At 53.4% G+C, this 12480-nt stretch overlaps 1 protein-coding gene across 2 annotated transcripts in view; it reads left to right on the top strand.

The window, feature by feature from the left end:
* The first annotated feature begins 272 nt into the window (after window positions 1-272).
* Window positions 273-12480, top strand: part of ITPR3 (inositol 1,4,5-trisphosphate receptor type 3) — a 77066-nt gene continuing 64858 nt past the window's right edge. Inside the window, exons 1-2 of one of the 2 annotated variants that reach the window (XR_001881750.1) lie at window positions 273-362; window positions 536-1633. Coding sequence is in view for 1 of the 2 variants with exons in the window: in XM_017853644.1 (XP_017709133.1) it covers window positions 1545-1633 (89 nt within the window). In the remaining variant the exon portion in view is untranslated. The remainder of the gene's footprint in view (window positions 363-535; window positions 1634-12480) is intronic. The other variant, XM_017853644.1, reaches the window with a different exon arrangement.

Below are 12480 nucleotides of genomic sequence, written 5' to 3'. Positions count from 1 at the left end.
GCGATCTTGGAGGTGTCTTTCCCTCCCACATCGTTCCTGGGGCCTTCGGAAAACAAACAAACAAACAAACAAAACAAAACAACAACAACAAAAAACCACTGCCTGGGGCTCTTCTCCTCGCAGGGTCAGCAGCTGTCTCTTTGCTTTTAGCTGTCTCCACCCCTCCCCTAGCCTCTCTTCTTCCTGCTTCAGTCACCGAGTCCCCTCCTCCTTTTATCACAGGGACAAACGCCCCCCACAACTCAGGAAGTGGGGGTGGAAGGTCCGAAGGGAGCAAAAGTGATCAAATGGCGGTGGCAATGGGCACCCTATCTTAGGCGTTCAAATAAAGGACTAGGAAGCACCGGGGAACAGAACAGAAAGTAAGCGAGCCAGGGACGCGAATCTGAGGGCAGGACTTCAGGAGCCAGAGCCTGGCGGCGCCGCCGCAGCGGGTCAATCCAAGGGGGCCGGCACCCAGACTTGGCATCGTTAGCCTTTGGGTGTGCTATCAACTAGCGAAGGTAATTTTCATCTCTGGTTTTTTTTTTGAAAGGAAAGACGGAAGGAGCCAAGAGAGTTTTGGAGCCAACTCCTGGAGAGGGAGCGGCTGAACTGATTCGGAAGTTGGATCTGTGTACACAGGAATGCGGAGAGAAAAAAAACAAAACCCACCCCATTGCTTCATTTCCCCTCCAAGTCTGAGCACTTTCTATTGTGCAATGAAAAGACTTTACACGTTGAGAAAAATTAATCCCGAATTTGCTCTGCAAAGGGATGAGCGCGCCTCTGGGCGCTAGCCTGCTCTCAGCTGGGCGCGGAGACCGCGCGGTGGCCGCGGCCAGGGCGCTCCAGGGCGCGTCCTCCGCGAGCGGCTCGGGGGTGGCGCCCGCCGGAGAGATCTGGACTCCCCCTTCCGCGGGCGCCTGCACTGGCTCTTAGCCAGCCGAGGGCCCGGGTGCAGATAGTCCGGGAACCCCGAGGGCGGAGAACTCCCCACTATGCCTGGGCCTCACAGGGATGGCAGTTCCGCGAGCCCCCTAGACTCGGGGGCTCCCCGTTTCCGTGCTGGAGGCCTTTGGGGATCAGGAGGGCTGGCGGCGCATTCGGCGTCCGGGAGGCCGGGCCCAGGACGCGCGAGGAGCGCGAGGCGCCGGGAGGCGGGCGGGTGCACATGGGTGCCGGCGGGCGGGCTGCCGGGTGGCTGCCGGGGTGTGGACTCCCCGCCTCCCGGGCGGGACTTGCATGTAGTGTGTGGTGGCCCCGGACCTTCTGCTCCTTTACGCTGCAGGTACGCGCTGGCGGTATCTCATACTCGCACCGGGCCGGGGCGGGCCGGGCGGCGGGCGCGCCAAGAGGCGGGCACCTCCTCACCCGGACCCCGGGCCCCGCCGCGCAGCCTCCTGGCTCCCGTGGCCGCCAGCCCGCCCCGACCGCACCGAGCGTCGGGCTCCGAGGTGGGGGCGCGCCCCTCACCGCCCCCCGGACGCCTCAGTCCTCCGCACTGAGCTTGGCCACGCGGCCCTAGGCGCCCCTCACACTCCGGGCCCCGGAGGGCCGCAGCTATGAGTGAAATGTCCAGCTTTCTTCACATCGGGGACATCGTCTCCCTGTACGCCGAGGGCTCCGTCAATGGCTTCATCAGCACTTTGGGGTGAGTGAGCCTAGCTCCAGAGGGGCGCGGGCAAAGAGGGGGCACCGTGGGCCCTGGTGCCAGCTGCATGCGTCCAGCCGCCACCGCCCCCTGACAGAGGGCCTGGACGTCCCCCTAGTCTCAAGGAGCGGGGAACGGCTCGCCTCCTTCTTTTAGAGAAAGGAAGTGAAGTGTTTGCTCAGGTAGGACTCGGGCGCCCTACTCGAGTTGGCAGGAGACGTCCCCCTCGGCACAGCCTCTACCCTCCCGGTGCACTCCTTTGGAGGGGGCGGAGGGGCCGAGGCTTCCTTTGCAGGTGGTCGCGGGGGCGGGCAGGTGGGTGGCTGGAGGCTGAGTTGGGGGAGGGCAGCCGAGCCGGGACGTGCCCGGCTCTGAGGGTAGGGCGGAGCTGTGGGGGGTGGGCAGGCTCAGCTTGGAGCCCGTAATCCTCTATTACCGATCCCGTGGTGCGTTTGAGGGGTCGCACCTTCTCCTCACAGCTCTCCCTGTTCTTCCCAGCTTCAGTAGGAGTGTCTTCTCAGCCCTCCCCTTCCAGGCTCCAAGGTCCTGGCCAGCTGCCCCTTCTCCCCGCCTCTCCCATTCAATTTCCTGCGCGGGTCATCTGGCGCCCTTGGGTCCTTGGTTCTAGCTTCTCTCCAGCACTTCACAAACATTAATTAATTCTGGCCGCCACCTCCCAGGGTCTGGGCTAGATGAACAGGGAATCAATTCATGTCCCTGGAGAGAGCCAGGCCTGTAGCAGGGATAGGGCAGCAGAGAAATTAGGTAGAGAGGAAGGGTTTATCTTCAGAGGAGCAGCTGGGTGATTCGCGGGATGGGAGCCTACAGTGGTTTCCCCAGCCAGGCCCCAGGGCAGGGTCTGCTACCTTTGTCCTGTTTTCAGTCCGGGGGCCTGGGTTAAATTGTATCATCCTCCCAACCACACATGGCTGTCCTCTAGGGTACACCCACCCTCCTCTGCTGACCCACTCAGTGGGACCAGCCAGCCGTGTGGTGCCTTCTCTCTGGTGGCCTTGGAGGACAACCTGGCACCCTCAGCTCAGGACTGACGCTGAACAGGGCCCAGCTCACCCCAGGCCTGGGAGGTGAGGGGTCACCGGTCTCTCCCAGGGTTGCTGGGAGTTTAGCTTTCATCTTGGTGTAAAGGGAATGGATTGTGGGATTGGAGGGCTGGCTCTGCCAGCAGGGAGTTCTCACCTGGGATTCCAGCGTGCCCTGATTGCCTTCTCGCAGAACCATCCAGGTCCCTCCTGGTGCCCTCCCTTTCACATGGGAATCCCTGGCTGTTTGTCCCCACTTACACTAGATCTGACTTCTTCCCAGCTCTCTAGAGGATGGGGGTGGAGCCACATCTGGGGGAGCATCTGTGCAGGCCTCCTCCAGAGAGCAGTGACTAGGGCTAGTGACGTCAGGGCTGCCCATAGTAGGTACAGAGTAAACACCTCTGATAAAGCTGAGGGAAGGAGGAGAGGGTGTGGGGGCTGAGAGGGACATAGGGAAATATCATGGAAGTCCCCTCTTGGTGTCTGAAGAGCACCAGGGACTTTTGGGAAACGACCACCTCTGTTGCTTAGTGCCTGGCTTGGGGCTAAACAGGTGATGATTTTCAAGCGCCTGTGAGTTTTTTTTTTTTTTTTTTTTTTTTAGACAAGCTCTCACTTTGTCACCAGGCTAGAATGCAGTGATGCAATCTCGGCTTACTGCAACGTCGACCTCTGAGGTTCAAGCAATCCTCCTGCCTCAGCCCCCAAAACTAGCTGGGACTGTAGGCACATCACCACACCCGGCTAATTTTTGTATTTTTTTTTGTGGAGACTGGGTTTCACCATGTTGCCCAGGCTGGTCTCCAACTCCGCAGCTCAAGCAATCCGCCCACTCCAGCCTTCCAAAGTGCTGGGGATTATAGGTGTGAACCACCGTGCCCTGCCTAGCACCTGTGAGATTTAACAGAATCAGGGAAAACATCTTATTGCTGCTTCCCCTACCCTCATGCAGGCCTCACTCCCTCACAAAGGATTCCCTCTGTTACCTCCATAACTTCCTCCCACCTTGGCCCTTCCCGCCCCAGGAACTGCTTCTTCCAGTCTACCTTGATCCTGGGACAGATCCTGGTGACCTCTAGAAAGCCCTTCTACGCCAGGGTGCCCTCCCCCTGCAAACACCTCCAACATCTCCTGATGTTCCACCAGCGGGCATCCACCCTCCTAGCATGACTTTCTAGCATCGGCCTGTGCAGGTCTGCATCATACTTTTCTGGGGCTTTTTCACCTTCCCACACCTGGAACTCCAGGTGCACCGCACTGCAACCTGTCCCGTGCTCTCAGTCTCTTTACCTTTGCTCTTGGGTTGTTCCCGCCCTTCAGCAAGTCTCCACCTGGGTAAATCTGTCCCACCCTCTAAGGCTTAATGCAAAGTGGCCTCTTTTGAGAAATCCCGCTTCCCTTACCCCTAGGGCAGAATTAACCCTTTGTCCTCTATGCTTTTGAACTGCTTTGTCTGCTTTGTACAAACCACTCTCTGGTGTTCCTCACATTGGAGGCTTCCCTGTAGGCCCATCTAATGCTGGGCACCTTGCCAGGATTAACACCATTCATATATTTAGCAGGTCCACAGGCACTGTACTGGGTGCTGGGAACTTGGTAGTGATTAAGGGAGCTGTGCTTCCTGCTTCCTTGGAACTTAAGAGTCAAAGAAGGAATGATTTATAAGTGCTGTAAGTGATCAGTCCAGCAGCTTCAGCGTCACCAGGAAGCTTGTCAGAAATGCAGAATCTCAGACCCCGTGCCCAGTCCTACTGAATGAGAATCTGCATTGTGTTAAGATCCCTGGGGACTGGTGCATTAAAGTGTGAGGGGTGTTGCTCTAAGTGATTTTCTCTCTGCCTCATCCACCTCAGAATCCTTCTGCCTCCTTTCTTAACTCTGGTCCCCTCTGCTTTTCCCGAGGCCGTTGGTGCCCATGTCTGTGAACCCGTAGGCTGATTTGACTGAATTCCGGGGCTAACCCAGTGCCCAGTGTGTGGGCCTCAGGAGGTACCCAGTAAGGGCTGGATAAAAATGAATGTGTTGAAGTCAGGGGTGGCCTTGGTGGGCAGATTGGCCAGGTCACCTGGGAGATGGGAAGGGGCCATTGGTTAGGGAGGGAGGCAGAGGCAATCTTCAGATTCTGGCCAGAGTTCTTCAGTGCAAAGTGGAGGAGGCCAATTAAAGCCTCCTGGCGAATAAGAGGTCCTGGTGAAGATTGTACATTAACTCTGGATAAGAAGGACGGGAGGGGTCTGGGGAGTGGATCCAGGAGCGGTTGAGACTGCAGGCCGGCAAGGGAAAGCAGGCCCACGCCTGTTTTTGGCAGGAGAGCGAGGCCAATGCCACTGCTTTATCCTTCACCACAGGTGGGAGCAGCAGAGGCCAGGGCTGGAGTAGCTGATCAGGGCTAACAAAAAGTGGAGGATTTAATATGGCCTTAGGCCAGTGGCTAGGGAGAAGTCACCTTGGGTACACAGGGTGAACCCATCAGGATCTCAAGTCATCTCTTGAAGACTTCTTTTTTTTTTTTTTTTGAGACAGAGTTTCGCTGTTGTTGTCCAGGCTGGAGTGCAATGGGGCAATCTTGGTTCTCCGCAACCTCCGCCTCGTGAGTTCAAGCGATTCTTCTGCCTCAGCCTCCCGAGTATCTGGGATTACATGCATGTGCCACAACGCCCGGCTCATTTTGTATTTTTAGTAGAGACGGGGTTTCTACATGTTGGTCAGGCTGGTCTCAAACTCCTGACCTCAGGTGATCCACCCGCCTCGGCCTCCTAAAGTGTTGGGATTACAGGCGTGAGCCACTGTGCCTGGCGAAGATCTCTTTTGAGTACCTGGAGAGGTGGCCCCAGACCCACAGACAGTAAACTGGGGGAGTGCAGGTGAACTGAGTCTTGGAGCTAAGCTTTCAACATTTGTCAAAGTGCCTCTGCCCACCCATGGCTCAGCCTTGGAGCCTCATTTGGAGCTCTCAGGGCCTCTGGACCTGGCTCACCCAGGGCTGGGTAATCATAGTGAGTAGGGGACGCTGCCTCTTAACCGTGGGGTTCCCTGTCTACCTGCCAGCCTGACCTACTTCCCTGGAGGTCAGGACCCAAAAAGTATGGGAGTAAATATAGAGGAAGCCCCAGGTCTCCAGGCTCAGGATCCCTAGGTCAGAAACCTCAGAGGCACAGCTCTCAGGAAGGGTGTCTGTCTCATGTTCCGTCACCAACTTTTTGGGTGGTTTCCGTTTTGTTTTGTTTGAGATAGGGTCTTTGTCACCCAGGCTAGAATGCAGTAGTGCTATCTGGGCTCACTGCAGCCTTAACCTCCTAGGCTCAAACAATCCTTCCACCTCAGCCGCCCGAGTAGCTGGGACTACAGGCATGTGCTACCACATCTGGCTAGTTCTTGTATTTTCTATAGAGACAGGGTCTCCCTCTGCTGCCCAAGCTAATCTCAAACTTCTGGGCTCAAGTGATCCTCTCTCCTCGGCCTCCCAAAGTGCTGGGATTACAGTCATGAGCCGCCGTGCCTGGCCGTTGTTGGGTGTTTTGAACAAGGCCCTGCCTTCTCAGAGTGAGTTTCTGTCAGCCTGCATTATCCTCTAAGGGGCTCTGGGTGTAGCTGAGAATCGCCTGGGGATTAAAAAAAAAGCAATTTCAGCTCTGAGTCCCATGCCAGAACAATTGAATCACCATCTCTAGGGCTGGGGTCTGGGCGTTGGAGTTTTAAAAGGTTCTCCAGGTGGTTTTAATAAGTACCTAGGGCCTGGATCCCTGATCTTGGGGCCCTCCCAGCCTGACAGGCTGTGAGGAAGCCTGCCTGCTAGGTCTACCTGCCCCTCAGCCCAGAAGGCCCATCTCTTTGCCCTCATCAGACTTCATAACGTCATTCAACAAACGTTTATTAAGCATCTACCATGTGCTAGGCAAGGCACTGTTTTAGGCACTGGAGAATCAGTGGTAATCAAGACACAGGTCCAGCTTGTTCCATTCTGTGCAGTGGGGCCCTTTGAGCCTTAAGTCTCGGAGACACATGTAATTCCAGGAGTGGGGGACTGCCCTTCCTTTGCTGACAGCATTCCCTGGGTGGATTTCAGACCTGCCTTTTCTTTCTTTTTCTTTTTTTTTTTTTGCAGAGAGTTTTACTCTTGTTGTCCAGGCTAGAGTGCAATGGGACAATCTCAGCTTACCACAACCTCCTCCTCCCGGGTTCAAGCGATTCTCCCGCCTCAGCCTCCTGAGTAGCTGGGATTACAGGCATGCGCCACCACACTTGGCTAATTTTTTAATATTTTTAGTAGAGATGGGGTTTCTCCATGTTGGTCAAACTGGTCTTGAACTCCTGACCTCAGGTGATCTGCCTGCCTTGGCCTCCCAAAGTGCTGAGATTACAGGCATGAGCCACTGCGCCCAGCTTGGCTTTCATTTAATTGTGATTTCACTGGAATGAGATGTTAGACTTCTGTTCTGTACCCCAAGGCAGAGTCTTGGTCTTAGCCTAATCCATGCAACTCAGTTTTGAAAATATATATATTTTCAGATTAAAAAAAAATATACATTCCTTGGAGAAAATGTGAAAACTCAGAAAATGATCTGTCATACCACTATGGCTTACATGAACATTCTCTGTGACCTTCTAGCCTTTTATATTCATAAATGAACATTTACAAACACTATCAAACTGCACGTATGGCTTTGTACCCCGTCCGTTTTTGGATATATGTAGAGTGAGCTGTATTTTCCTATGCCAACACACCATTGTTACGGCTGCACAGCCATGGTATGCTGTACCTTAATTTATTTAAGCAGCTCTAGTATTCAGCATTCAGGCTCTTTGTAAATTTTTGCTGTTAAGAACAATTTGCCCTGAACATCCTAGTGCACACATGCCTGAACACTTGTCTAGTTATAGTTATCCTCTCAGGTAATACGTTTCCAGAAATGGAGATCAAAGACAAGGTACACCTTTAACTCTTAGGCTCCCTAACTTTTTGTGTTTCTGTGGTGGTGGAGGGGTATGGGAACAGAACTCGGTGCCACAGAGGATCAGGCCTGATTCATGTCATGTGTGAGTGTTGCACTAGCATGTGGGGAGTAAGACCAGCCTCTGCCCTTAAGATTAGGTGTCAGGCACTTCCCAGGCAGTGCGAGGATGTGATGGAGAAGGGATGAAGTGCAGAGGGGGTGGCGCAGGGTTGGCTCAGCCTAGAACCAGTGCCACACGTCCACCTTGGGACTCCAGGTCCTCAGGCTGCATCCAGCTCCTTGGCCTGAATCCTGCCGGCCTGAAAGAATCCTGCTGGAGCCACTTGCTCACACTCTGCCCTGCCCTACATTCCTGACCCCACATCCCCTCCCTAGCTTGGCCCATTGGGGTGGTGGCTTGGGTTGGGGGTGGGGACACATGCTGAGTTTTAGGTGGGGCCACACCAGCTTTCTGCTTTCAGCTTGTGGGGAGGTTTCTGGGTTTGGATGACCTCTGCACACATGCCTGGGTCCCTGCATGTCCACCCCCAGCCCTGCTCTCTAGACTTCACCCCATGTGGGGCTGGGGCACCCCTCTCTAGGAGTGAGGACTGTGTGAGTGGAGGGGAGGAAACCTGGGGTTGGGAAAGGAGGAAAGCAGAACCCAGATCTCTACTAAGTTCATCACAGGCCTCTGAATGTGAGCTCTGAGCCCCTTGGGTATGTCAGGCTGGACATGCGAAAGGTGCCAGTGGCACCCAGCATTTGTACCTGCAGTCACAATTCCCTGCAGTCAGGACCCCTGGCTTAGAGAGCTTGGAGTCACGCGGCAGGGGACTGAGGAGAGAAAGTTACAGGGCCTTTCAGGCTAGGGACTGTGAGAAAAATCGTGGGTGCAGAAATAAGGCTGGGCGTTCACAACACAGTGAGTCCAAGGTGTGGGCTGGGGATGGAACTGGGTGGAGCCACGTTACAGAGGGATTTCCACTTGGGGAGGCAGTCAGGAGAAACTCACTGCAGAGGCTTCAGTGAGAAAGTAAAATGATCAGAGTGGTATGTTTTTTTGCCAGCAGGTGGGCAGAGCCAGAAGGGGTTAACACAAATCTCAGTCCAGGAGCAGCTGCAGGTGCTTGAGGCAGACACCTGTGCATATTTGGTTAACAAATTGCTCTTCCCGTCACTCAGCCAGCCAGCCATTAGCCCTTCCTGCACAGTGCAGGAGAGCCCTCTTCTCCAGCATGAGTCTAGAAATAGATGATGGGGGTGATATAGGTAATGGGAGGGAGAATTAAGTCTGTGTCTCAAAGATGATGATGATGATGGCAGTGGGTAGACTTTGCAGGTCACTTACTTATGGTGGCTCTGGCCTTTACGTATGCTCTCACAGCCTGAGGCATAAATATAATTCAGGAAAAGTAGCGAGAACCATTTAGAACACTAATTTGCTTACCACCTACACTTAATCATTGTTTACAGTGGTCACATTTGATACATGTATTTTTTGCTGAAGGATTTTGTGATAAATTACATACATTGCATCTTTTTCACATCTAAATATTTTATTATACATTCCTATGTAACTACAGTGCTGTGATCACACGAATTAATAGTTTCCTAATAGCATTCAAGACCCAATCCATAGTCAGATGTGCCCATTGTCCTCAGTGGTATGATCAGAGTTCACTGTAACCTTGAACTCCTGAGCTCAAGCTCAAGCTGAGACCACAGGCACGCACCACCACGCCCAGCTAATTCTTGTATTTTTAGTAGAGATGGAGTTTCACCATGTTGGCCAGGATGGTCTCGATTTCTTGACCTTGTGTTCCGCCTGCCTCGGCCTCCCAAAGAGCTGGGATTACAGGCATGGGATTACACTGCACCCGGCCTAGGATCCTGATTTAAAGAAACCAATGGTCAGGCCCGGCGTGGTGGCTCACGCCTGTAATCCCAACACTTTGGGAGGCTGAGGCCGGTGGATCACCTGAGGTCAGGAGTTCAAGACCAGCCTGCCCAACATGGTGAAACTCGTCTCTATTAAAAATACAAAAATTAGCCAGGTGTGGTGGCTGGCACTGGTAATCCCAGCTACTCTGGAGGCTGAGGCAGGAGAATCACTAGAACCCAGAAGGCAGAAGCTGCAGTGAGCCGAGATCGCACCACTGTACTCCAGCCTGGCAACAGAGTGAGACTCCATCTAAAAAAAAAAAAACCACGGAGATCCTGTCAAGGTCCTGGTGTTACATTTTCTTTTCTTTTTTTTTTTTTAAGACGGAGTCTCGCTCTGTCGCCCAGGCTGGAGTGCAGTGGCCGGATCTCAGCTCACTGCAAGCTCTGCCTCCCGGGTTTACGCCATTCTCCTGCCTCAGCCTCCCGAGTAGCTGGGACTACAGGCGCTGCCACCTCGCCCGGCTAGTTTTTTTGTATTTTTTAGTAGAGACGGGGTTTCACCCTGTTAGCCAGGATGGTCTCGATCTCCTGACCTCGTGATCCGCCCGTCTCGGCCTCCCAAAGTGCTGGGATTACAGGCTTGAGCCACCGCGCCCGGCCTCGTGTTACATTTTCTTATGCCTCTTCAGTTTCCTTTAATCTAAAACAGCACCCTGCCCCCATCTCCTTTTCCACCATGAACACCAATTTTCTGGCAAGGCAGGGTTGTGGTGTAGGCTGCTTCACTTTCTGGATTGATTTGTCAGAGCTGCCTTTGTTGCTTTGTGTCCCAGAGAACTCTGCGGAGGTTTGGAGGCAGGGCGAGCTGGCCTGAAGGTCTGCCCTGCTGAGGGTCCTACAGCCTCAGTTACTCTGTCAAGTGAGAAACACTGAGAATCCAGTTCTGGGTTATGGACAGTGGGAGACAAGCCTGGGGTTGGCAGGCCAAATATATGAGGCAAGGGCTGGCTGGCGGGCCATGGTTGCACCTTTTCTCCCTCTCTTCCCAGCTTTCCCTTTGGTCTCCTGATCCCTGTCTTTCTTCTCCTTGGCCTTACTGATATGTCCTCCCATGCACCCAGCACCGCTGTAGAGACCCCAGGACTTGTCAGAGAGCCTGCCTGACCCTGACAGCCAGAAACCCAGGCCTGTGGCAGAGGCAGGCTGGGACACTGGCCTCAACCTTCATTTCTACTGGGCCAAGTTTAGTTGTTCTTGCTATCTCCATTCTTCCTGGAGAGACTATTGGGGTTCTCTGTGTGTATGGCTTATTGTCCTTTCTAGACTTCAAGCTTTCTGAAGGCTTTAGCTGTACTTGTTTTTAAATTCCATATATTCCATATACTGCCTGGCCCCTTGGTTGGCACAGGGTGGATTCTTGGTAAAGATATGTAGAGGTAGGCCGGGCGCGGTGGCTCAAGCCTGTAATCCCAGCACTTTGGGAGGCCGAGACGCGTGGATCACGAGGTCAGGAGATCGAGACCATCCTGGCTAACACAGTGAAACCCCGTCTCTACTAAAAATATAAAAAACTAGCCGGGCGAGGTGGTGGGCGCCTGTAGTCCCAGCTACTCGGGAGGCTGAGGCAGGAGAATGGCGGGAACCTGGGAGGCGGAGCTTGCAGTGAGCTGAGATCGCGCCACTGCACTCCAGCCGGGGCGACAGAGCGAGACTCCGTCTCAAAAAAAAAAAAAAAAAAAGATATGTAGAGGCAAAGGAAATGGTTGCTTTTGCAGGGATGCAGGAGTTAATTTCTTTTCTCTGATGAGCCAGGAACCCCAACCAGTGAATCCGGGTTCCTCTCTTAACATTCCACCTAGTAGGTGTGACTTTGGCTATCTGGAGAAAGGGCCTCCCCAGGCTTTCCACCCACCACCAGCCCATCCCAGTGTTCTGACGGTGCCTGCTGTTGGAGTGTCCTCCTTGGGGCTGGCCTGCATCTGTGGAGTGGTGGCCAGTTGTAGAGTCCAGCCCTACGGGGCTTAGCCAGTGTTCTCCCCGTGTGTGCGGAGACAAGAGACTGTAATAAATAAAGGAACAAGACAAAGAGATAAAGAGAAAACAGCTGGGCTGGGGGGACCACTACCATCAAGACGCGGAGACCAGTAGTGGCCCCGAATGACTGAGCTCGCTGATATTTATTGTATACAAGACAAGGGGGCAGGGTAAGGAGGGTGAATCTTCTAAGTGATTGACAAGGTGAAGCAAGTCATGAGATTACAGGATAGGAGGCCCTTTCCTTTTAGGTAGCCGAAGCATAGAGGGAAGGCAGCATACGTCAGCGTTTTCTTCTCTGCACTTATAAGAAAGATTAAAGACTTTAAGACTTTCACTGTTTCTTCTGCTGCTATCTACTACGATCTTCAAAGAGGAACCAGGAGTACGGGAGGAGCATGAAAATGGACAAGGAGTGTGACTACCGAAGCACAGCACCACAGGGAGGTGTTTAGGCCTCCGGATGACTGTGGGCAGGCCTGGATAATATCCAGCCTTCCACAAGAAGCTGGTGGAGCAGAGTGTTCCCTGACTCCTCCAAAGAAAGGAGACTCCCTTTCATGGTCTGCTAAGTAACGGGTGTCTTCCCAGACACTGGCGTTACCGCTTGACCAAGGAGCCCTCAAGCGGCCCTTATGCAGACGTGTCAGAAGGCTCACCTCTTGCCTTCTAGATCACTTCTCACAATGTCCCTTCAGCACCTGACCCTATACCCACTGGTTATTCCTAGGTTATATTAGTAATGCAACAAAGAGTAATATTAAAAGCTAAAGATTAATAATGTTTATAATAATAATTGCTAATTGTCCATGATCATCTCTCTATCTAACTTGTCTTATGACTATTCTTATTCTAACTCTTTTCCTTATTATACTGAAACAGTTTGTGCCTTCAATTTCTTGCCTCGCACCAGGTAATCCTCCGCCTACAGCCAGTGTCTGGGGCTGGG

Source organism: Rhinopithecus bieti, unplaced genomic scaffold (genome assembly GCF_001698545.2).
Source record: "Rhinopithecus bieti isolate Rb0 unplaced genomic scaffold, ASM169854v2 scaffold_36553, whole genome shotgun sequence".
Lineage (NCBI taxonomy): Eukaryota > Metazoa > Chordata > Mammalia > Primates > Cercopithecidae > Rhinopithecus > Rhinopithecus bieti.
The sequence above is the reverse complement of the archived record's forward strand: the minus strand, read 5'-3'. Positions and strand labels throughout refer to the sequence as shown.